General features: G+C 42.4%; 1 protein-coding gene across 1 annotated transcript in view; it reads right to left on the bottom strand.

The window, feature by feature from the left end:
• The window catches only part of COL22A1 (collagen type XXII alpha 1 chain), a 222,523-nt gene that overhangs the window by 148,200 nt on the left and 47,850 nt on the right, over window positions 1-26,473 (bottom strand). The window contains exon 4 of the mRNA XM_064644186.1: window positions 7,166-7,240. Coding sequence (XP_064500256.1) covers window positions 7,166-7,240 — 75 coding nt within the window. The remainder of the gene's footprint in view (window positions 1-7,165; window positions 7,241-26,473) is intronic.

The raw sequence follows: 26,473 nt of genomic DNA, 5'->3' as shown, positions 1-26,473 counted from the left end.
TCCTTTTATAGCCAAAGGACTGGTTGACTCTTGTGCTATGAACAGTCAAAATTTAGATTATTTTCTTTTCATCAACTTTAAATACACTGGAATAAGAAAAAGACTTGGCTTGTTTAACTTCTTGGAGAAAGTAAATACTGTTAGTTAAAAAAAAAAAAAAGGCCTTTAGGGACAGATTTATTTTTATTTTGTTTAATATGCAGGTAGATCTGAATAATTCATGTGCACATTCCTGTGCAGGGTTAACCCTTGTAAAATTTTTTGTGTGAATGCAGAAGTCAGAATTTGTCACTGCTGACATTCAGACCAGGGAAAGCCTTTCACAGGGACTGCTCAGCTGTTATCCGTTTACTTCCTGCAGTAGCACCTTTTTAAGTAATTTCAGCATTCATTCTCCATATTTCCTGATGTCTTTGAGCAGCTTAGCCAGATTGCCTGCTCCAGCACAGACCTGATGCCTAGGTCATTCACAGTGTCAGAAGTCCACTGAGATTCATGATCTCAGGTAATAGCTACCTCTCTGACCATACTAAGAAAAGGATTCACTTAAAACATGTTTTTTTAAATCAGAGAACAAACCACAGCTCTATTGGTGACAGTATGGCTATGCACACTTTGCAGGATGCTCTAGTATTTCCAGGCTCCTAATCCAGATGCACACTTTGGTGACTCCCCACTCCCTCTTGGGGTGACTGTACAATTTCATTCCCCAGTTCTTTACTTTCTATAGAAAGGAAATTCCTTGGCACGCAAGCCCAAAAGAAACTAGGGTCTCCATGCTGGGTAACTGGGGAATCTGGACACTGGACATGCCCCAGTGCACATCTAATGCACGTGTTAGAGACAGCCCACAGGACTACAGTGGCTATGCTTAGAAGTCACAGATGACTTACTGGTAATTATTTGCCTGCTTAAACTGTTTTTCTTGGAGTTACTGGGTATTAACATGCCCTTGAACATGAGTGAACCATTTGTCAATCTCTGAAAAACTTCAAAGACCTTTTAAGTGGAGTGATCTAGGTTATAGTGTTGAGACTAATTATTGTACAGTAGAATCATAGAATCACAGAATACTTAAGGCTGGAAAAGATCTCTAAGATCATCAAGTCCAAACATTAATCCAACACTACCAAGTTCATCGCTAAACCCTGTTCCCCAGGTGCTACATCTACATGTCTTTAAAATCCTTCCAGAGATGGTGATTCCACCAGTTCCCTGGGCAGCCTGTTCCAATGCCTGGCCATCCTTTCAGTGGACACATTTTCCCTGATATCCAAACTAAACTTCCCCTTGCATAACTTGAGGCCCATTTCCTCTAATCCTGTCACTTGTTATCTGGAATGAGAGACTGACACCCACCTCGCTACAACCTCCTCTCGGGTATTTGTAGAGAGCAATAACGTCCCTCCTGAGCCTACTTTTCTCCAGGTTAAACAACTCCAGCTCCCTCAGCTGCTTTTCATAAGACTTGTACATCAGATCCCAAAAAACAAGCCAAAAGGAACTTGATACGGTCACCTGCACTGCATCTTCCAGCCCAGAGGACAAATCCACCTCACAGCACAAGTCCAGCCATTTTCTCCAGCTCACAGGAGACTCAACTGTTGTGACTACAGGTAGAGGTCAGCTACTGCTTTCCCTATTTGCTTCTTACGAGATACAGCAGCTACATCCAGATGTATCTCAGGAACCCAGTTTCAAATTCATCTCAGCCCAGTTTCAACTTATCTGGGGGACTTCCTAAAGCAAGTGTGGGGGGAGGAGGAAATAAGAAGCCATGATTCCTATCCCATTATAATTTCCTAGTGATGGGTCACTGAAAAACACGAGAGCAAGTTACTGTGCCATGGCGTAGCCAAACTTTATCCTTCAGCCTCACCTCCCATAAATGTCACAGCTGCTTCCAGTCCTGCCTGTGTGTGTCTAACTCCAAGGATGGAGAGGAGAGTGGCTGGTGTCTGCACGAATAACCAGCTCCACCATCACTGCACATGTGCAGCCTTTGATGGTGACCACTGTGTCTGTGCATCCACTGTCCAAAGACGGGGATATGTTGCAAATCTCTGCAGCTATTCATGGACTATCCACTGGCCTCTCTGGGGCTTCCCAAGGCGACTGCCAAGTGCAAAGACAGGGCAAAGTGCCTGTCATACAGGCACCACAAATGCACCTTTTTTTTCCCCAGGAGGACAGTGGTCTGATGTGCTCATTCTGCGGGTTCAGCAGCCTGAACACTCCAGTTTTCTCATACTACCACGTGTTTTAGTGGGCAAATATAAATAGTCCCAGGGATACTGTAATTAGCTAGTGAGTCTCCAGCATTTCTGGAATGTGAAGCCTGTGCTGCAAACCACAGGATACTGGAGACACACTGACAGTTAAACGCAACCACTGCAGTCTATAATTGGAGGGTACTAGTTTTACAACCAGTGCCTTCATCGTAAAATGCCCTAACACCCTTTACAGAGTTACAGAAAAACATAGAGGTCATAAACATTTTGGCATTTTGCTCATTTGCACATGGAGGTTTCGGAGATGGGGAAGAGAGTTGGAGGCTGAGGTCAATCTGTGGTACAACCCATAAAGCAATTTCTGCTGTTCTTCACACACAAAGCCTGTGTGACTACTTAGGAGTTAAAGTCAGGGCTTTCATGTTCCTCCCTTACCCCATTAACACTATCCAGTGTGGGATGGATAATGCCATGTAGTGATTGGAATTGTCCCTCTCCAGGGTTTATTTTTCTAGAACTCTGTGAAAATCACTGCAGACTTTCTTTACTTCTGTGGCAGATTCCCCCTGAAAGCAACAGTCAGTATCTGTTGAGGAGTATTATCTCCTCTGGTAAGTAATGCTCAGGACTAGAGCTCAGCTCATTCTTAATTCTAGGGATCATCCAGATTTCTGCAACCAAATCCCACGTCCTGCAGGTCTAGTTTAAAATACAAATCATTCAAATGGGAAGTTCTAAAACCTCAAGAAGTATAATTCATTCTGAATAACTTTCATGTGTTGTTTTGATGCCATATTACTGTTCATAAAAATACATAGCGGCCACATCTTCAGGGTGCAAAAGGTTATCATTGTGTTTTCCTGCCTGGTCATGATCCTCTGTTAAATGTCAATGGAATGAAAATGACAATTCCACATAATAAGAGATATTAAGTATTATAAGTGGGGTTTTATATTGAATACTTTGGGGCAGATGAGCTAAATCCTCTTCTGTCTTCATTTCTCTTAAAAAAAAACCAAACAAAAAAACCCAATAAAAAAACAAATGTAGCACCCACAAGAATGCTCTAAGAACTTTTCTTAAACCATCATTAAGCATTGCTTTAAAATATCAGATTTTATGGAAAAGAAATAGTGTTTATACTGATATTCTAACCAAGATTTCTTGGTTTCTTTCAAAATTCCCTGTGTGATAATTCATCTAGGAATATTACTTTCTGAATTCATGTTATGTACTGTTAAGCAGATGCTGTTTCACTTCACTGCCAAAATTTGTATTAGTAGTAAAGCTGCCTATATATTCTTGCCTCATGCAGTCTGATTTCACTGTAGCAGCCTTTCCAGAATGCCTCAGCTAGTGATTTTTTCTTTAAAAGCCTTGTCAGCTAGTGATTTTTTCTTTAAAAGCCTTGATACGAGAGAGTCATAGAGTACAAACCTTGGCTATGAGAGGACTCATGACTATCCACTGCTGTTTGTTTGTCTCCACTAGTACAACTTCATCTCTAGTCCCAGTACTTCATATCTCTGACAGTTTGAAATCTTCTTCTAATGCCTTGAATGTCTCTTAAATAGCTGATAGCTATTTCTTATTATTGCCTTTGTCCTTTAGCTTGAGTGATTCCCCTATCTCCCTCCTGCTGTTCCCTGATCTATTTATGAAAGCATTAGTATCTCCCCTTCCCACCTGCACACTGCAAGATTAGCCAAACCCAGATTTTTATTCGCCTGTCTCTGTCTCCTGAACACACTAATAGCTCCTCAAGGCCAAATCCGTCTTTCCTGAGCTAAGGAGGCGTCGGAGGACCCTTTTCTAGATAAGCTGTAACCAAAGGCCTGTCCAGTCTCATGAATTCTTCCCTACTTTGCCCTGCCAATAATGACCTTTGCCTTCTCCCCAGCTGTATAGCACTGTGATGTACAAACATCTACTGAAACACCATCAGTTTCCACAGTATGATTTTATAGTCCTGTTATTGATCCATACCTACCATAAAAGGCCTTTTAGACTAATAGTCCCAAGTCAATTGGGAAAACTACCTGGTTTTGGGGCCAATCAGTTCCTCCTTCAAGGATATTTGATCCCGATCTGTAGAGTGGAAACTCACAGAAGAGATTAGACTTAAAACTAGACTCTGATTAAGTTCACCACTACCTGCCCTCTGACTTATTACTCCCTTTCCTAGAAACTTCTGTCTCACTTTACATTTGTTAATCTCTACCCTTTTTCACTTTAGCAATGACTTTCAATACAGTACACAACAAATGCTTGCTGGAGCTCAGATAGGTGAGATTTACCTAGTCCTGTTTGTCTAAAGAAAAATAATCATCTGTCGTTTAAAAGGAAAATATCAGTTTAGAATGTTGGCTCTCCTCCAGATCAGATGTGGGTTTTTGATGTAGTTGTTTGATTATGCATGGAGCCACCCTCACTACCCTCACCTCCACTCTCAGCCTCTGACCTAATGAACTACCATACATCTTCAACCTCAGTCACGCCACTGTTCCCCTCCATGTCACAAAGTTTCTCCTTTTATAGCTCATTTTATGTTTTAACTTCTATTTTTGCTTCTACTGTAAAAATAGGAGCCTGTTGGGCAAAGATCAATTCTGGTTCCGACTGGAGCACAAGGCACAGGTGTTACTTTCAAATCCTTGTGTATATGAGGACCTGGGTAGCAGAGGAAGAGCCTCCCCCTCAGTGCTGCATATTTTCCAGTTTAGCTAAAAGGAGGCAATGATTTTCTGTTGGAATTGGACCCAGGAACCCGGAGTCTTCAGAAAATGCTACAGAGTAATTAAGGAGCACATAAGGAGTGGAACAGCATTTTGGTCCTATAGTACCCATCTCCAGCAGCACAATAACCCTTAGCAGATCCAGAATATCCATTCCATTTTGTCCAGGGAAGAGGCAAATATTTCCCTAACCACCAGGGATAGGAACAGAAAAAATAATTTTCTCACCATGTAGAAGCAATAAGGAGCCTTCTATAAATACTCTGTATTGTTGGAATAATCATTTTTAATCAAATAGTGTAACTGTCCTATTGTTAAACCACTGTATGGTATGGTGAACATTTACACTTTACAGTGAACAGAGGTTCCTTAGGTCAAATAAATGACAGTCCTAAGCTATCAGCCTAACCAGATATGTTGCAATAAATGAAATTCTACTTAGGGAATTTCCTATTATAGGAAAAAAAAAATTAATCAGTGTGATATTGACAGAATTGGAGCCGTTGTCCAGAGGACCTGTGGATTGTCCCTCTTTGAAGATACAGGAAACAACTGTACAAGGTCCTGAACCACCTGATCTGACTTCAAAGTGGACCTATCTTCAGGGAAGACCCTGCTTTGAGTAGGAAGTTGGACAAAATGATTTCCATGGGACCCTTCCAACCTGAACTAACATACAGATCTAAGACTGAAAAGTCATTTTTAAGTTAAAATGCTGAATATTGACTTGTTTTATAGGAGGTAAGTGGGATTTGAAGATAAAAGGAAAAATAACTCAAAGACATTATGAAAGAACCTAACTCTGTGTGTGTATGTATATATATACACACACAGAGATATATAAATATTACTGCATATAAGCATCTACACCTCACTCTACTCAAAACCTTTGTGACAGGTCTGAATTGGGATTCTTGTCCTTTATATTGCTCAACAGGAGATATATTTTTAAAGTCAGATGAAGTCTATTAATTAGAACTTGAATCAAAATTCAGATAAACACGAACTACATGCAGACAGCCATTTCCAACTCCGTTCTTCTGAAAAGAATCACATAGAAGATGATCATCTAAGAAGGGATACAATCCTTCTACTGATTTTGAGCAGCACTTCCACTGGAAATAGGTTCATTCAGAATCAGTAGGGTTATTGTTGAATAGCTCTGAAGTTTGCCCAGCCCAGGGACAGGAGGACTGTCAGGACAGGTTAATTCAAGACCTATCAATAGACAGCAGTTCAAAATAGGTGTTTCGGGATTATGAGCTTGGTCTTCATGACCAGAAAAGGTGTTACCACCCAACATTATCACAAGCTTTGATGTAATCATGCTGCAGCCAAAATAAGTTGCCTACAGACAGCACAATTGGAGCTGATATTCTGTGCAGGCAGCAAAAATCCCCCAGTGAAAAAACTACAAGTAGCAAAGCTGTCAAACATTGACTATTTCTACTCCTAATCAAGTTGCAGAAGAGCCACTGCAGTGACTTAAGTTCTTGGGTCAGTCACAGATATTCCCAATACATCCTTGATGGGCATGTTTTCTCTGCCAACAGCTCAGTCTTGAGGGGCTGGAAAAGAGGAACAGTCCATGCATATATCTGACAGATTAAGCCCTTCAACTGGCTGAAAAGATATATCGGAGCTCCCAAAAAAAGCAGAGATGTCACCAGACTGGCTTTTTTCTTGATCTTTCAGCAGTACTCACGAAAAAGATTCTTTTATATATATCTATATATCTATATAAATCTGTCTATCTATCTATCTACACATAAGCATTTCTTCAGTGGTTCATCCATTGTGCTTGGCTTTCCCACAACAATCACAGATAAAATAAATGGACATTAAAACTGACTAAACGTAGACTGGTAAAAAAAAAAGTGATCTCCAAGACTTATAGCACTCCTCTAGCTACTAAAACAAGCTTCATATATATTTTTTTAAAAATTTTAGTCATATCAAAAGAAAGCTTTCTATTAATTTCTTGTTGACTGTCAATGCATAACTCTTTTGCAGTCCAACAGTTTCTAGTATACTTCTCCACCACTGAATACGTGTTGGAATAAATATAAATAAATGGATATATTGGAATAAACTCTAACTAGGAAAGGTGTAATGAATCAGAGCATCACACCTACACAGAAACATACAGTTATGCTATTTCAGTTCCCAGAGATACAGCAGAAGAGATTGTCTGTTTACCTGGAATCTCATCAGTCCCCCCACTGGTGTGTTTGAATCGATCTCCTTCCACGTGGACATTTGGACACAGGACATCTGAAAATCAAAAGGACCAGGAAAAAATTATCACAAGGAAAGGCATAATTTTGGAAGCCACAGAACTAGCAAAGACTGAGCCTCTGGGTTTTGTTCAACACTTGCACATGGTCCCTCAGCAATAATTCTGCCTCAGTCTCTGCACATCCTAAATACCCTTCCTCTCTCCTATTCCCTACCTGCATGATGGACAAAAGACCCAATATACTGTGTCTGGGTTCGAGCCACTTTTTTCTGACTGACTAGACAAGAAGACAAGCAGAATAGATGACCTGAGCCTTTCCCTTATCTAGGACAACTCTCTGGTTTTTTATCTTTCTCCTGCATGAAAGTCAGAAAAACTTAAGAAAATATAGAACATCACTCTACTCCCAGTTTGGTTGGAAGGGAAGTTATGAAGGCCCAGCTGACATTGGGATGCTGCCCAAAAGTTTCAGAAAGGACAGCTCCTACACAGAAACACCTCAAACCTGAAATGCTGTGAAGGAAAGGGAATACAGAGCTCAGAACAATGAAGTGACTATAATCACACAAAGGTCCCACCACAGGAGAGTGCCAGGGACAAAATGTGAGGCACACTGTCTTATGTCTTACTGTGTTATGTGTGATTCCCATATTAACACTCCTCCAGGACCACATGTCTGTTCCTTGAGGTTGTTCAAGAAGAAAGAATTAAATATGACTGAAATGTTGAAAAATATTCACCCAATACACACGATTAGTGTCAACACAATCACAGTCAAATACTTTTCCACAGAGAACTGTCTATCCACCTCTTTCCTGCCATACCTTTGAAATCACTTTTATTTATGCTTTGTTTTCCCAGGTCAATAGGTAATTGTAAACGATGGGGACAGGTAGTTCAGGGAATCAGTTTAAAGAGAATATAAAATCTTTTCTATACCATAAGACCATATATATTGGAATAACAACAATAACAACAATGTATCAATATATATAAAAGTATACAAATATTATATTATTTATATATAAGTATATATATTGGACTTATTAGAGTGGGTCCAGAGGAGGCCACAAAGATGATCTGAGGGCTGGAACATCTTTCCTGTGAAGACAGGCTGAGAGCTGAGGTTCAGCCTGGAGAAGGGAAGGCTCCAGGGAGATCTTATAGCACTTCTCAGTATGTAAGGGGGAGCTTACAAAAGGAGGGACAGGGACCTTTCACATGGGCAGACAGTGATAGGAAAGGGGGGAATGATTTTGGACTAAAAGAGTAGAGATTTAGGTTAGATATTAGGAACAAGTTTTTTACTGTGAGGGTGGTGAGGCCCTGGCACAGGTTTCCCAGAGAAGCTGCGGTTGCTCCATCCCTGGAAGTGTCCAAGGCCAGGTGGGATGGGGCTTTAAGCACACTGGTCTGATGGAAGATATCCCTACCCATAGCAGGGAGTTGGAACGAGATGATCCTTAAGGTCCCTTCCTTCCAACCCAAACCATTCTATGATTCTATGATAAAATTGCACCCCTGACTTCTTACCCTTTAAACAAAAGATTGTCCTTTCTCTGATTTAAAGGACAGCCAGGTGAACACAGCCAAGTCCCCCCTCTTCATTTGCCCAGTCACACCCATGGTAACACACATATCCTCTGCAGTTGCAATAATCCTCTTGATACAGATGGTATTTTCTATCCTTTCCACCTGGTGCTTAGTATGTTATTTCTTAGGTGTTATTAATTGTTGTGCTTGTAAGAGCCAACTGCTCCCTAAGGGATGGGGAACCAGGAGAGGAAGGTGACCCAAGTCCAGGCAACACCCTCATCATTGGGGCACAATCTAACAGGGCTCTCTGAAGATTCTCTACAGAAAGTCTGCTTTGAAATCTTTTGTAAAGATACATCTGAAATCCTGAGAAAAAAATAGACTTTTCTGAGGGCATTGACAGCAGGCACTATATCTCTCCCCCTGCTTTCTGTCTCCTTGTAAAAAAATCCAATATTCCACAAACTTTGATTAAGCCTAGCAATGAAATATTTTTTTCTGCTTTATTGTTCTAATGAATTTTTGGTCCAGTTTATCAGCTGCAGATGAAGCACTCACACCTCAGTGGAGAGAAAGGGGGCCCTAAAAGCCATTGACAGAAGCTCGAACAGCCAATGCAGCAGTAAAAGCAGTCAGGTACATCCAGTCACCCCTTTGCTGCATCAGTGGGGAGATCAGGCACTGTTTACTCATGCAAGTGTGTATTATCCATTGTTTCTATAGATAAAATTCAGAGTAGCCAATTTTTTTTTTTTCTACCACACCAGGAACCAACATTGACTGATGCATAGGGTCATTTCATGTAAACTTCAGCCAGAAGTCTCTTTTGCCTCATTATGCCCGTTGGTTTGAAAGCCAGAATACTTCTCTCAAACCCACTTATGTCTTTATTTTAGGCATGTGAAACCATGTGGCAGTTTCCCCTCCATCAGAGGGGAAGTCTCCATAACTTCCCAGCACAAAAGAGAAGATCTCCACCAGATGAACTTTAAAAGTCGAATTTTTTTTGAAACCATCAAGACCTGTGAGAGCCAAAGTTAGGTTACCTCTATTCCTGTTCAAAACTAAGCTTTGATTAGAAGTGTCATATGCCCCAGGCAGATGTTATACTGATCCTTCAAAGTTTGGCTTTTCTAACAACTAATGCTGTTTTGGTTACAGGCACTGAGTCAGTGCAGTAAAAATCATTTCTGCGCCCCAATCCTTGTCTGCAACTTTATATAAAATTCTATCAATCCTTTGCTTTATCCACAATTTTTATCAGCAAAGATTTTGCATTTATGCCCACGTGGTTCATGGAAATTTTTAATAACACCAGAAGTGCTATGTATCCCTTTACAGTTTCACTGGGAATGATGACTTTCCACTGACACCTGCTACATGCGATCAGTCAGCTCTTAATCCATTGTAGAGTGTTACTTTTTAATGAAAATGCTATTCAATATGTAGTAACAATGCCTAAGAAAAAATGTGCTTTATCAAAGAACAAATGTACCATATCAACCAAACTGTAACTCCATGGAAGAAAATTAGTTTTGTTAGAGATGACCTCTTTGTCATAAAATTATAATCCTTGAATAGGGATGCATAATAATTCCCATTCTCTAATACTTTAGTCAATGGCTTCCACATCAAATATTATTTTTTTGTGAGTGAGATCAGGAAAACTACTCTCTGACTGTACATATGAACCATTTTTCATTTTTAATAGCCTTACACTATTATCACATCAAAGGCCCATAATTAGTGGGATTAGAAATCTCTGAGTATGCACATTTGCAGATGACACCAAGTTGAGTGGTGCAGTTGACACACCTGAAGGATGGGATGCCATCCAGAGGGACCTGGACAAGCTAGAGCAGTGGGCCCATGGGAATCTCATGGGGTTTGATAAGACCAAGTGCTGGTGCTGCATCTGGGTTTGGGCAACCTCTGGTATCAGTCCAGGCTGGGGACGAACAAATCAAGAGCAGCCCTGAGGAGAAGGATCTGGGGGTGCTGGTGCATGAGAGGATGGACATGACCCAACAATGTGTGTTTTCAGCCCAGAAAGCCAACCATGTCTCTGCTTTATATGAACTTCTTGTCCAAGGAAGCACAATGTAGCTTTCTGAAAGTGATCACACTGCAGACAACACCCTTTTCTATAAACAAATCATACTGAGATCTGTTTGATGATAATGAGGGACTTAAGCGTCACTTTTACATGTCATTCTTTAAAATCTTCCCTACGAAAAAATCCCAAACCTGTAAAATATCTTTAAAATGAGAGACAATATGTCTTAGAAAGTCCATGCACTGTGAGAGACATGTCAGAACAGTGTGTCAGCTCAGGAAGTTTCACTAGCACTAAAATAGCATTAATAACCTATTGTAGTCAAACAGTAACAGTAGGGCTGTGAGTTTGGAAAAGAACAACATGAATGATCTGATAGTGTAACTCTCTTTGCCTCTAAGCCATTTAAAAAGAAATTAAAGGAAACAGGATAGAAAAAATGGGGAAAACAAAAGAGAATGAGAAAAGAGTAGAGAGAGAGGCAGGTGTGTAGAGTTGGCAGAGGGAGGGAGAGAGGGAGGAAGGAAGGGAAGAAGGGAGGGAGCTGGGGGAAAAGAAGGAAAGGAGGGAAGGAGGGAGGAAAGGAAGGAGAAGGAGAAGGAGAAGGAGAAGGAGAAGAAGGAGAAGGAGAAGGAGAAGGAGAAGGAGAAGGAGAAAGAAGGAGAAGGAGAAGGAGAAGGAGAAGGAGAAAGTTTGGTTGAAGTGACAGTATTGTGTCTGCTATTGCAATTCCTGGCCAGTAATGGTGTGATTCTGCTGCGCCTTAGGGATTTCTATTAAGGAACCCCAGTCACCAGCACTCCATCCTTATATCCTTAAGACTCTGTTGAAACAGTTTCTTAATTTCCATTTTAATTCTTTCAAGAATAAGTAAGCCCTCAGCTGCCAAGATCTCCTCTGGGGACTTGTGTATAATGAATGCTGAACATGTGTATCTGTCAAGTTCCACAAGAATAAAGTAGGGAGGTGAGAAGAGAAACACAAGAAGGTTAAAACAAACACTATTTATTACCATGGTTCTCTTTTTCCCTCCAAACTGAGAATTTTAAGATTCCAGAATCTCAGCAGTACTGCCAGAGATTCAACTACTCTCCATATATCCATCATTATTCTATTTCCACAACAAAAAGTCCCCAGTTTCTCTCAAAAGTTGAGATACTCCCAACCTAAACATTTGAGTTGTCTCATCCCATGACAATGATCTTTAACCCTTCATAATTCTATCCACAGATAAAGCAATAGTTGGGCAAATGCAGGCCTCCCTAAAAGCTATCTCCCAAAACCTCAGACCAGACAGCCTTGCAAGAAAGAGAGATTTGGAGGAATGGGTGGAGTGCCTGCATTTTTTCTGCGGAGAGTATTGCACATTTTTTCTACATTGAAATAATTTTTCCCATTGACACTTACACTTAAAGGGGAAGGACCTGGTGAGAAAATTTTTCTTATAGTTAAGAATATGTCATGGAAGTAGTTTCTCAGAGGAGCTTTCTCTGAGCCCATTAGCTCTGTTCTTTAATTACTCAAGCAGTTCTCTGTGCAGCAGTTCGTCCAGCACATTTAATTCCCTGCAGTCAGTTGATGACTCCTAAATATAGTACTGCCTCTATATGCTCTTCATTTTTTTTTCTTTTATAAAACATTGTACATGGATCATTATCAAGCCTCAACATTTAAGGTGCTTGAGGTTTTTTTCTCATTCTTTTAAAAATACTTCTTTTAAAAGAATACCTCCACACTCTGTCCATGTTCACTGTATATTTTTTGGCAAATGTTCACTGTCAGATATTCTCTCTCTGTAAATGAACCAATCCATAAAATGCCACCCACTACAGGAACAAATTTGTAAGGAAAAACCTGGCATTATTTTCAACTACAGCAGTGGTGCTCACAGTGTAATGATACTGCAATTGCATCTATACTAACATTATAATTTGTATTGAGGTGTTGGTACTACAGAGCATTGCAGCAATTACATGATTCCACCTTGCAGTTTAATGCCTTGTATAACTCTTCCTTCCTTTCTGAAATCACACTGTATCTTTACAGTGTGAAGTTTGAAGTCCATCAGTGCCAGGAAAATCACCTGCTCATGGCTGTTGAAGCCGAGGTTGATTACACCTTTTTTCTTTCAAATAATGCCTGCATTGGTTCTACATGAGGTTTCCAGATTTACACACAAAGGCTCTCTGTCACTACAATGATAAAATCACAGCATCATGGAACGATTTGAGTTCAAAGGGACCTGTCATGGACAAGGACACCTTTTACTAGACAGGGTTACTCAGAGCCCCATCCTACCTTCCTTGAACACTTCAAGGGATGGGGCATCCACAGCTTCTCTGGGCAACCTGGTCCAGTGACTCATAATGGTTTAAAATCATTACCCTTTTCCTATTACTACATGGACTTGTCAAAAGGCCTCTCCAGTTCCCTTGTAGACCTCATAAATGCTGATGGTGAAATGGGAAGTGAATAACAAACCATCCCCACAACATAGCTTATAGGCTGCCCATCCTACTCCTCATAATTTCCTAAGGCTGTCACATGTTTAAATGCACCAGCACCCACCTGAATTGCTCTCCAGGTTCCCTGGGCTACTGAGAAGGTACCAAGAGACTGGAACGGGAGTGTAGGTGTCTGTGTTCGCTTGGCTCCCTCTCCCTTTACCAGCACAGCAGCCAGAAAATGTGGTTCTTTTTGTGACCACACATTCAGTGCTGGCACTGTCCAGTAGATGTTACGTTCCACGCAGAGGGCAAGCAAAACTACTGCGAGGTATTATACCCCATTCATACAACACATATTTAGGTCCCAGGCAAGAGGACACATTCCTCTGGCTCCTTCTATAGGAATGGAGACGCAGGATTCCTTCAAAGGGCAATTCAGAGCAGAAATTCAATTTGGGTGCCCTGATGTAGCCCTGAAAAAGCTACACTCTTCACATTGTTTACAGGGGGAACCAAGGGAAACATGGTTCCCAAATTAGACATCTATCAAAGGCACCACAGCTACATCCATCCAATTAAAATGCACATGGTTGGGTGCATTCCTGGGCACCAAGGCCAAGGCATGTTCAAGCCCATATCTATGATAGCAAATGGTCTTATCCTCCAAAACAAGGGAGCTGCTGACCATGAACACTCCCTGGCATGTTGTAAGTACCCAGCTGGGCCCTAGAAATGTTCCCATGAGTGGGAGCTTGCCTGGGTCAAAACGTGCCAGACAACAGTACAGATGAGTGTGTTACATTGCCCAGAGATGCTTCTGGCCACATTTATGGTTACTGGTTCAGTTACCGCCCATAAATAGCATCCTTTGCTAAGAGTTCTCTAGTAAAGACCAAAAGGACCCTCTTGAGCATAAATGCTAAATACATTTTACGGTCACAGGTCATCAGTTTTTAAATGTATTCAGTTCAAATAGGAAAGTGGGAAAGGGGCTGAGTTCACAGCCAAGAAATTTTGTATCCTATTTAAGTAGGGATGGGGGAAATGCAGGGAGTTCTGGCCTTTGCAAAACACTTGAAGTCTTTTTGAAGGTGAAGAAGTAAAATATTAATTAAAAAAAAGTTAAATTATTCTCCTACATTTTTCTTCCTGTTCTACCTCACTTAGACTAGAACTGATCACAGAAGTGTGAAAAATACTGTTTCCTCCATAATGTGGCAGGCTGGGCTGTGCATTCATACAATCTTCTTGCTCTGGATACAAGCTTCTCTCTCTCATCCTTTCATCACCATCCATTGCCTTTTTTGTTTCTCATTTCTTTCTGTCTCATTGGCTAGATTTTCATTCCAAAAGGGACCAGACTGCTACAGGTAGTCACACCCCAACAGCACACAAGAAGTGATAACTACACAACCACACCCACACAGGGAATGCTTTACACCCATCAGCCCTATCTCCAGGCTGATCCCATACTCTAGCCCTTAGCCCATCTTTAGATGTCCTTTAAATTTCCTAGAGAAGTTCTTGAGTCTTGGTGGGGACTCATCTTTTCAAGAGACACCTACACTGCAGGATGCTCTGGATTGCGCCCACACAAACGCAAGAAGCTCGTTGGACGAGCTGGCAGCAGAAGTATATTGTCAAGAGGACGGGTGCAATTAGCACCATTTAAGTGAGCAGCATACAGAATTAATTTGCACATGCTCCCACAGGGAATAAGTGGCACTATGGGAACTGTGAATATAGCATCAGACCTCAGCACTTCCAAGCTAATTTGCTTGTGTCTGCCCCTAAACAAACACACAGACTGTGTGCCAAGGAGCTTGTCGGCAAACAGCACAAGGTTTTGAGGAAAGTAATTAGCAGCTGCAGTGCTTTCCATCCAGGCTAGGAGCTGATTGCTGCTCTGGGGCACTTCACCCCCTTCTCTCCGGTTCTCCCATTTTAAGAAAAAGATGAAGCTTCACCATGCAAAGTGTCCTTGATCCTAGTGAACCACAGGGTTTATCTTGAGTGGTCAATCATTGCCTTAGCAGATGAATTGCAGTGAAAATGTCTCCGTGCTGATGACCTATAAAATATTCAACAGGATGACAGTATGGAGTTGAGTTGGAGCACATCCTCTGGGAGGCAGCAGCCACAGCAACAATCCCTTCCCCAGTGGCTGCTCTATTGGCACAGATTGAACTCCTGACACAGCTGCTGGGCTCCTTGGGATAATTTTATCTGTGTTCACTGCCTGCACTTCCTAGGCTGGAGAGAATAGGGTGCTGGAAGGCTGAAAAAGTTTCCTGCTTGACCCTGTATTCTAGATGAAGAACAAGGATAAAAGGTACTACTCACCTGGTTGTGGGGAGACAAACCCACCTAAAGTGAGAATCCCAAGAGTGCAGAAAGAAGAGATTAGCACATAGTGACTCTCTAGGGAGGTAAATGGGAATGAACAGCCTGTGGATGGCAACAGAAAGTACTGCAGGTAGACTGTCTAACCTGCTGACCATCTCACAGCTGCAGAACTTGCCAAGGATTGACAAATTTCATCGTTCTCTCTCCCCTTCTCACTCATGAAGTTTTAAAAAATAAAGTTTTATCTCCCTGGATTTTGCACCACTGAATCATAGAATCATAGAATCAGCTGGGTTGGAAGGGACCTCTGAGATCATCAAGTCCAACCCTTGGTCCACCACCACCATGGTTACCAGACCATGGCACTAAGTGCCACATCCAGTTGCATCTTAAAAACCTCCAGGGACGGAGAATCCACCACTTCCCTGGGCAGCCCATTCCAATGGCTGATTACCCTCTCTGTAAAGAATTTCTTCTAATATCCAACCTAAACCTCTCCTGGCAGAGTTTAAGACCATGCCCTCTTGTCTTACTGATAGCTGCCCAGGAGAAGAGACCAACCCCCACCTGGCTACAACCTCCTGTCAGGGAGTTGTACAGAGTGATGAGGTCTCCCCTGAGCCTCCTCTTCTCCAGGCTAAACAACCCCAGCTCCCTCAGCCTTGGATACAGATCAGTTCAATATCCACCAATTCAATGAACAATGAGACTTCTACGGTTTGTAAGAGTCAAACTGAAACATCTGTACTTTATACTCCTTAAAAAACTTATTAGGATCAATACCACACATACAAGTGTTGATTGTACAAATAGGAGAAACATTTCACTAACAGAAGCAGATCTCTCTTATCTTTTTTTCCTGTGCTATTAAACAAGTAATATGCAAGCAAAATTCTGCCAGCAGCAAATTTCACAAGAGGGAGATGGCAGCAATAGTAACAAAAAAAAAATGCTAAATCTCTAACAGCAATGGCTGGTTTTAGGATGGACTCAAATGTTGTAAAATGCTTTCAGCACAAGAGACATGTTTGTGTTTCATTTGTTTTCTAAAGTAGCAGTTCTGTGTTAGTCCTGTAATTGAAACAACTGAGATGATTAAAAATAAACTCTGTGCGGAGCTCCGGTAGGTTGGCTCTCACTGAACAGGAACATTACAGTATTTCTGCTATAGAACCCCATCAATCTCACTTCCACTCGGCATTCATGAAAGGCACATTCCCCAGATGAGCCCAACGGAGCAGTGCAGCTACAGATCTGCTGAAGCCATCAGTTCCCACTGCTGGCTGGAGGTACAAGACAGTCTGTCCATTATCCTCCCATGTGCCACAACACAGAGACAGGAATGCCAAGTAAGAGTTTATAATTGATTTTTTTAAAAAGCAAATCCTGGGAAGACTGAAAATGTTATTTTATTTATTAAATTTCTGTAAAAGCAATTACTTGCCCAGAATAATAACAAAAAATCCAGTCATGGCATTCTGTTAGCTCACAGGAGTTCCAGAAGAGAATTAATTGGAAGAAACTTATTTCAAAGCTGATGGCTCTTCAGCTGATCAATAAATATACACTAGTTGTTTTCAAATAACTTCCAAGAGAGAAATAAACCTCAAGGACATGTCTAAGAGGGACTCTGACTGGCATTACTCTTCTGGTGTAATTATACAGCTGCAAATTGAGCAGTATTGTCTTCCACATGGGTATATTTGGGGGCAACTGCAACAGTGGCCTTGGGACTCTGAGCAACAGCAGTATAAATATATCATAAAAGCAAAGCAAAGAAATTTCTGTATAAATTTGACTCCAGTTAAGAGATTGTTTTTGTTTTATAAAGATTTGTAACATCACCTTTACAAAATAAAGGAGTTTAAGAAAACTAAGTGACTTTAGTCTCCTCTCAGAAGAAACCAGGATAAAGTAGCATCCCAGCAGAAGGATGTTATTTTACGGATTCACCTCAGCAAACCCAGAAGTTTGTCTGGTTGCTGACCACATCCTGCCACTACCTGAATTTGGCCTTTCCTGGGCAAGACGCTGAACTGGCCACAAAGAGACAGAAGGTAGAGGTGGACATATGCAAGCCTCATCACTAACTAGAGGAAGCAATGGGATACTTCTGTGGTGGTACAGCCCTTCAGAAGAGATCCTTTAAGAGCAAACTATCCATCTGAGAATCTTCCTGGGGGTAAACCTTGGGGACAGCAATGGAAACAGCATAAGGACAAAGTGATTGATCATGTGAGAAAAAGGGCTTGCCCCAGATCGGGCGTCACTACAATCCATTGGCTCTCAGAGCTCTGTCTCTGCCTTCCAGTATGTTACAGAGTCCAGCTGGAAAAAGACATTATTCAAAATGACTAAAGGACAGCAGAAGCAAGCCCAGTGTCTGCTTCATTACCTGCAAAGGGTTTAAATGGGTCACTGATATCTGTAAAGGTCTTTACAGATTTAAACAACTTTTGGAGACTATCTGGATTTTACAGCTTGATAACTTCAATCCGATATAAATTTTTTCCAGACAGCTTCATCCATGTCCCAACTCCATACATGCCACAGGCCCTTGCTTTCTAAGGAGGTTTGCATAAGATCTGGGCATTTCCTTCCTATGGGCACTTCAGCAATCTCCCTTCTGAAGCCTAAAAGCAGCTGAAAGAAAAGCAACTAAGCAGGAAGTGCTTTTGAGGACATTTTGAGGAAGTGCTTTTGAGCCCCCTTGACTCTGTGCTACACAAAGGATTTGACAACTGGAGCCTGGAAAGCTAGGGTTTGTGGGCAATAAACCAAAGCAGGCACAACCTGGGCTGTGTTACTCAAGCCAGGTGCACATAGTTCAAATGCCATTTTCCTCTTCCTTTGCCCCTGAAAATGTTTTCCCTGCACAAAAATGTCAACCACATATTTTTACGGAGGTCTGAAAAGATGCCTCAGACAAGACAATTGTGCAAGAAGGGGAAAGGGAGAGAATCAAACCAGACCACAAAAAGGAAATGACTCAAGAGGCAGAAAGCATGTGGATACCAATCAGCAGCTACCACTCTTTCATTTCTGGGTACTGTGATTTTCATTCCCCACTAAAAGCTTGTCTGTGCCAGAAAAGCCCCTATTGATCAAGCCCCCTGCATTCATACAGGGCTGCCACATTGTGCAATCATCATGGCTGGGCTTCGCGAACGAAGATTTGGGAAGGGCTCTACCCACGTTTGCTGCAAGCGCGTTGGTGGCTAAAAAGGCCAATACAAGACAGGTATGTCCAGTTACAAAAGGCACAGCAGAAAGACTCCTTAGGTGGTAAATTCTGCAGGGCACGATTCTTTCTGCATTGTCTTTTCTCCTCAAGGGTGATCCTGCGTGCTTTCTCAAAGGCATCAGCAGTGTTATAGATGGTGTGTCTCCAGACCTCCCGATTGGAGGCCAGAGTAGACCAGTTATGAAGATCAATATGGCCAAGGCTGGGATGTTGTTTCAGGGAGTCCTTGTATCTCCTCTTTGGGGCTCCTCTCATGCGACAGTCGGTGGCAAGTTCACCATAAAGCAAGATCTTAGGGAGGCAGTGGTCCTTCATCCTGGAGACGTGCCCTGCCCAGTGCAGCTGTGTTCTCATTAACACGGCCTCAATACTTGTGACTTCACCTGTGCTGTCTTATTCATGTATTTGGAATCAGACTGCACTATTCTTCTGCTGGTCTGCCAGCAGCACAACCCAAGCCTCTCCATAGACATGCCAGGAAGAGTTAATGCTGTAAAACTTTCAGCTACACAGCCACCAAAGGCTGACCCTAGCATGAGAAAACCTGTGTTTCCAGAGGACCTGCAAAGTCAGCAGGGTGGTACCTGTCCCCATGCTCCCTCTCCAGGGAGCTGAGCACGCTGAATCTCTGAAGGTGAACATGGTTTGCATTGATTTTTCAAAACATATTAAGTAATTGATGTTTTGAACCAAAACCAGAACTTCTTCACTTCGCAAAAAAAACAAGTTCGAAATAAGACATTTTAATACCTTCAAAGCTTTTTTCCCAATCCTTCTCCATGACCAAAAACTTATCTAAATTGGTTTTGCCCAGTAAGCTTCAATTTTGGTGAATTAGTATTTTCTCTTCGACAGGCATTTAATTAAGAGGTCCCAAACCAATTCTGAGAGGTTTCTTTTCCTACAAAGTATAATGTCTGCAAGCCCATGCACCTAGGGGTGTATGGTGTGGGAGGTAGATAATTTTATCTGCTGCCAGTTAGGAATGAGAGATTTGGAATTGATGTTTAAATTAGAAATAAAATAAAACCTTGCAGGCAGCACAGTATTTCAGCTCAAGAGCTTTTGATGAGTCCTGAAGGACAGTGTTCAGCAATTGCTCATCCTGTACACTCCTCTCCAGCCTGAGAAGGAAAATGGTTTCAAAAAAGCTCTTGTAGACTCAGGAAGGGACAGATTTACTGTATCACATCAGATGCCTCAGCAGCAGCTCAGCAAGTGGTCTGCAGTGAAACTGATCCTCAGAAGGTGTCCTTGCAGAGTCACTGCACATTTCAAAGCACATCTGACAGATCTGGTTGTTTTTTTTTTTATTTACACATGCTTAATTTTTTCCAAGGACCCCTGGGACCCGCACTTCAAATTTAGACTAAATAACAATTCATTTCTTTTCTTTTGGACCACTTTTTCCCCCTAAGTGATGCCTCTTGCAGGTCTTATACTAGGAACTGCTGTATCAGGTGGGGCTACGTAGCTGGGAAGTGGGATTTCACAGTCAGCTCTGCATCCTCAGCCTGCATCATCTGGCATGGGGATTCACTTCAACACATGGTGATCCTCTTCAGCACAGTCACTGTGTGGGTTTGCACCTTTGTACAGTGCTAAAACAAAGTTGCTGTCATTGCATCTCACATTGCACGAAGATGTTCTCAGGAGCACTGAGAACTGGTCAGACTCTAATTCTTTCATTTATTTTTTTCCCCTATCCTATAGAAGCACTGAATCACAGTTAAATCATCAAGCTTGGAAAAGACCTCCAATATTATCAAGTCCAACCTTTGACCAAATACCACTATACCCACTAAACCATAACCCTAAACGCCATGTCCACCTGGTTTTTGAACACTTTCATAAATGATGACTCCACCAGTTCCCTGGGAAGCCTGTTCCAATGCTTAATCATTCTTTCAGTGAAGAAATTTTTTCCTAGTATCCAACGTAATAACCAATCTATTATCTTAGATGATGATCTCCCTTTCTACATTGGCATAGAGGCAGATTAAAACTAGTATAGTTGATATCTCAAAAAGTGATTCTTGGAGCTCTTTAATGGTTATTTCCCACACTTTATAGAAAACGTGATGGGCACAAAACAAAATAAAAGCAGGAAAGAGCAGAGACAGAGCTTTGTTGGGATGTTCATGTGTCTGAACACAAAGAGAGCACAGCCAGGAGGGCTCACAAACAGGACAGGGCCATCAGTTTTGGTTTTATCAGGGAGGACTACAGAAAATCAACCCTGCAGGGTCATTCCCAGTTTCCCATAAGATCCAGAAGCAATGGAGAAGGTGTGGGTGCATGTTACAGGTGATTTAGACATCTGTGCAACTGCTGAGCAATGCACAGCTGTTATTTCTCCCAGATCACAGCATCTATTCCTCATGGGATATGGGAAAATGACATCTCAGCTTTATTTCCTAGGGAAGTTGCCTATTCAGCAAGGTTTGGCTTGCAGTTATATGTTACCCATGCAAAGGGAGAACTGGAAGAGGAGCTAATGTTTGGAATCATTTGGAATCATATCACAGGAACTGCAATCCTAAGGAAGTTCCCAGCTGCCTCTTGCAGGTGGGATTCCTCCCTCTTAAAGAGAGACTTGAGCCTTAAGTGAGTGTGGTGAAGACTTGTGCAAGATTATCTGACCTGGTTTGGAGAGATACAGCCTTGGGAAGTGGATATCTTAGGTGCTGACCTGAAGAAGAAATTGTTTCTGGATGAGGATCATGGGAGAATGAGTTTGTGCTTGCAGAAGTGTATCAGGGCACATGCTGGGCTGGGACTTTCTGTGTGAAGTAAGGAACGGTGAAGTCTGCTACAAAAAAATGGCTAGACACGTTAAAGCTTTTTGTTAGCACTTTCTGATAAGATCATAAATATTTTGTATAATTGCCGTTGGCTAGAGTGGCCAAAAACATGAAGTGGAAAAATGTATAAATTCATTGTAAAAATTATGCAGAACACACAGGAGAGGGGGAAGGCAGAAGATGGAAAACAGAGCTAAGGAAGTTCATCCATTTCTTAAAAGAACTTTTTTAATAACTCTAAAACACACTGCACAAGTCCCAGTGTAGACCAGTTGGCCCTTTGCCACCTTCTCCTTCAGGGCAGTGGAAATGGGATCCATCAGCTCAGCAAATACCAGCGGTGAACAAAGACCCCACTGCCAAGATCTGTTGGCACGAGCACCATTCCCACGCATCTCCCCACATCCCCTCCAGAGAGCAGAGCTGCCTTTGACATGCTTAGTCCCAGCATCCCTGCCTGGCACCAGCACCCAAAGCTTTGTCCTTCTCCCCTCCCCATTTCCCCCTGGGTCTTTGGGAGGCCTGGGCTGTCTAAACCATCCAGGGGGTTCCCTTGCACACTGAGCCGACCTCATTGTGCTCTGCCCCAGCTAGGAAAACTAATAACCACGAATTGCTCCCTTTAATTGAGGCTCTGAATAACCCAGAGCAAGGATCAACCCCTCCAACAAAGGCAGAGCTACCCTTGCCACAGAGCACAGCTGCCACTCACCCAGGTCTGCGTTGGTATTTCACAAAAGCTCATCTATTTGCATGGAAAGCAAAAATCACAAAAAACAGCTATGAGCAAATGGAGGCCAGTGTGAATTCCAGGCAAGTCCCCAAGGCAGAGAGCGTGTCCAGCGTTCCATACCCAGCACTTGATGAGCACCAAAAGCTTGGTGGAATTATTTTGCCCTGTAACAGGCTTTTCTAAGGGGTTGTGGAAGCCCAGGGGAATGACATACACGCTGGTGGTGAAAATTACCACAAACCAGAGCGTGTTTTCCAGCTCAGAATACAAAACAGATTGGCTTTTCTGCAGGCACTGGTAAGAAAAATACTAATTAGTACAAAGTCTGGTGATAGGCCAACTCTCTTGTTTAGTTAATCATTCACTAAAGTGAAATTAATCTGGATTTAGATCAATGGAAATGAGTGAAGAATGTAGCTGGGTGTTTTGTTTTATGTACACCCATTTGCTGCTGTTGCTGATCACAGAGAAGCAAAGCTAAAAGCACAGTGCAGGACATCTCAAAGTGAGGTCAATCCCTAATAAGCAAGGCCTGCTATCAGTCAGACATGTTCCTGTTATGGTTGCCAGCCCCCAAGACTCATTCTGAGGATGCAGAGACATTCAAGTGCACAAAGATTAATCTAGGTAAGGCTCACACAGAAGGACAGACACTGAAAAAGCAGCCTGGCTCAAGGTCCCCATGTGGAGTGGTAAAAGACAGCCTTGGCTCTGTAAACAGTGAGAAACCCTCACATATAATAAAAGAAATCTGGAGAGGAACTGTTTGCAGTAGCAAATAGTAACAGGTCAAGGGGGAATGGCTTCAAACTGAAAAACTGTAGATTTAGATGAGATATTAGGATTAGGAGATTAGGAAGAAATTCTTTACCATAAGGGTGATGAAGAACTGGCACAGGTTGCCCCGAAAAGCTGCGGATGCCCCAGCCCTGGAAGTGTTCAAGGCCAGGTGGAATGGGACTTTGAGCAACCTGATCTAGTCAAAGATGTCTCTGCCCATGGCAGGGGGGGTTGGAATTTGACTCTTCTGTGATTCTCTGACTCTATGATCAGATTCCCAGCTTTGGTCATGAGGTTCCAGAACTTCCTTATTTCACTGAGCTTCTCATCCCAGCAACACCTCCAATTAGACTTCAAAGGTCACTGGATGAAAACTCAAATCCACATAGAAAAAGACACCACGAAGGATGTGATTTTCATAAGAACTATTTACAAACCTGGTAGCTGTGCCACTACATGAAAAATGATGACAACATTTATGACTAGCTGAGGAAACCCCCACCTCTCCCCAAAATAGCATAATATGGACCAATGCTTCCACATTCAAAGGTCCCTTCTGCTTTACAATGCTCAGCACTTCCTTATTTCTGTAAAAAACAAGTTCATTCCTTGGCCAAGAGGGCAAGAAGGTGGAACCAAACTATTCTCCCTGCTCTCATCTACCCAAAACCAGGATGCTACATTCCCACTGCCCATTAGGGAAAGGTCCTGGCCTGGGACTGTGCTATTCCCTGAACCATGTCTGGTCATTGTTTAGAAAAGCTCATTAGCACAGAGTGAACCCATCACACTGAGTGTCCCATGGGCTATGGTGGGACAGTGCCAGGGCCCAGCACTTGTACTGGCCCTGGTGTTTCCAAGGCAGTTTCCAAGGGCCTGTGCTAACATAGGACATCCCTCTGGGTGGCATTTCTCCTTGCTGCACTGTGCACATGTAGAGTCAGGCTCTCCATCTCTGCTCCTCAGGCATCCACAGAGACAGCTGCCTTATTTAAAGGGGTTGCCTCAATCCCAGAGCTCATTTGGAAATATCAAGAATCAGCAGGGGTGTGGCTGAGTTACTTGAGTAGTGATTACGGAAGTGCTGGAACATGTCCAGAGAAGGACAAAGAACCTGGGGAAGGGTCTGGAGCACAAGTCTGATGAGGAGCAGCTGAGGGAGATGGGGGGCTCAGCCTGGAGAAAAAAGAGGCTCGGGGGAGACCTTATTGCTCTCTACAACTACATGAAAGGAGGTTGTAATCAGGTGGGGGTTGACCTCTTCTCCCAAGTAGCAAGAAACAGGAGCAGAGGAAATGGCCTCAAGTTGCACCAGGGGAAGTTTAGACTGGATATTAGGAAAAAGGTCTTAATTGAAAGGGTGTTCAAGCATTGGAACAGGCTGCCCAGGGAAATGGTGGAATCATCACCCCTGGAAAGTGCTCAAAAAATGTGTAGACATGGCACTTAAGGATGTGGCTTACTGGTGGATTTGGTAGTGCTGGGTTAAGAGTTGGACTCCATGATTTTAGAGGTCTTTCCCTCCTTAATGATTCTGTGATTCCATAACAAGAATGGAGCACAAAGGAGACAAGTACATGTTAAATATGTACCAGTGTTCGCTTGTAACACTGGCAGCTTAAGTTTCACAGGATGGCTCCTCAAGCTACCAGTGGCAGCTGCCTTGGCAGACAAGAGACAGAATACCTTTCAGATGAGAGGGACTCCATCTCACAGAGGCCCACACAGAAGCACTTCTTTGGGCAGGACATGCTTTTACATGGTGTTACAGAAAGAGGGGATTTTCATAAAAGAAATAAGACAAGGCGGGACTGAGTCCTTTCAAAGTTAGGCTTGGTCCATCTTGGATCTGTTCTTTCCTAGCCATCCATGAGCCATCACACCATCAGCTTCACTGCAGTGAATTCCTCTTGAATTGTTCCACCACTGCCTCTCTGGGAAGCAGACAAGTTAGGAAGAACTTCTGATGGGAAAGTGAGAACCTGCTCTCTGCATTGATTACCACCATTAGTGTTTAACCTCTTCCCCTAGTGAGTGTTAGATATGTGGAGGTGTTTTCTGTGCCCAGAACTGACTGGGGATTAGTTACTGAGGAACATCTTGGCAGCCTTCCAGGTCACCAGACATGAAAAGCACTGATTGCCTTATGGACAAACAAAGTCTAAAATTTGTCCCTAATCACTTCCATTAGAGCACAGTTTGCCTTCTAATCAAAGTCCATGTTTTCCACTTTGTCCTTCTTTCCATCTTCCACCCATGCCAGGGCCAAGATGCTGCAAACATTCCTTTACATGTAGACACAGATTAAAATGTCCCTTCCACCAAGGTCTGAAAGATGAGGGTCTAAGAGACAGATGTTCTGGTGGCTTTTCTGATGGGATAAATCATAAGCAAAATACATCAATGATCTCTCAACAAAGCTTTTTTTTCATCTCTTTGCCAGATTCACAGATTTTACAGCTACAGAAAACCATGACCAGCAGGCCTCTTGCACAGGACATCAGACACCTCATACCCCACAGCAATATCTGCTCATTTGGAAAATAATCTTCCCTTTCTCGGAAGAAAATGCTGTTAAAGCCAGAGGTGTGAGGCCAAGATGAACAAGACCACATCTCTTACAAAGACTTCAGTCTGCATTTTAAAGAAGCCAGAGGAACACATTCTACCATCACCACAGGTGATCTACCAGTGATTAATTAACCTCAGACTTAGAAAAACAATGAATCTTACTTGCACCTTGAGAAGCAACCTCTAGTTTCTACTTTTGTCATGCTGAAGAGGAATTGACCATCAGTACAACACATTTTTACATTGCTGACGTGCCCTCTGTTTCCATATTTCCATGCTTCTCTAAAGGCATAATGGGTGCTGATGGTCCTAGCTCCTAATATATTATTCCACAAGTGGTTTGGGAATTTTGATCCTTAGCAGTACCAGTGTTTAATGTGGCATGAATTTTCTTAGTCAGTGCAAGGTTATGTACAACTCCAAATGAAAGAGTAATTTAAAGGTACAGTTCAGCACCATTAGTCTCTTGATAACTTGCACGAATACTGAGCAAGCCCAAGTTCCATCACATGGGATCTGCCCAGACAAACATAAGGCTGCACGTTTAGATTCAATCTATTATTTACATTAACTTTTTATACTTGTAGATAGGACATCAACCTGGTGGAGCAAGTTCAGAGGAGGGCCACAAAGTTGATTAGAGGGATGGAGCACTTCTCCTATGAGGCAATGGGGACAGAATTGGGATTATTCAACATGGTAAAGAGAAGGCTTTGGGGTCACCTTATTGCAGCTTCCAGTACCTGAAGGG

Source organism: Pseudopipra pipra, chromosome 1, assembly GCF_036250125.1.
Source record: "Pseudopipra pipra isolate bDixPip1 chromosome 1, bDixPip1.hap1, whole genome shotgun sequence".
NCBI classification, from domain to species: domain Eukaryota; kingdom Metazoa; phylum Chordata; class Aves; order Passeriformes; family Pipridae; genus Pseudopipra; species Pseudopipra pipra.
Note: the sequence above shows the minus strand (reverse complement) of the source record. Positions and strands in the feature narration are given on the sequence as shown.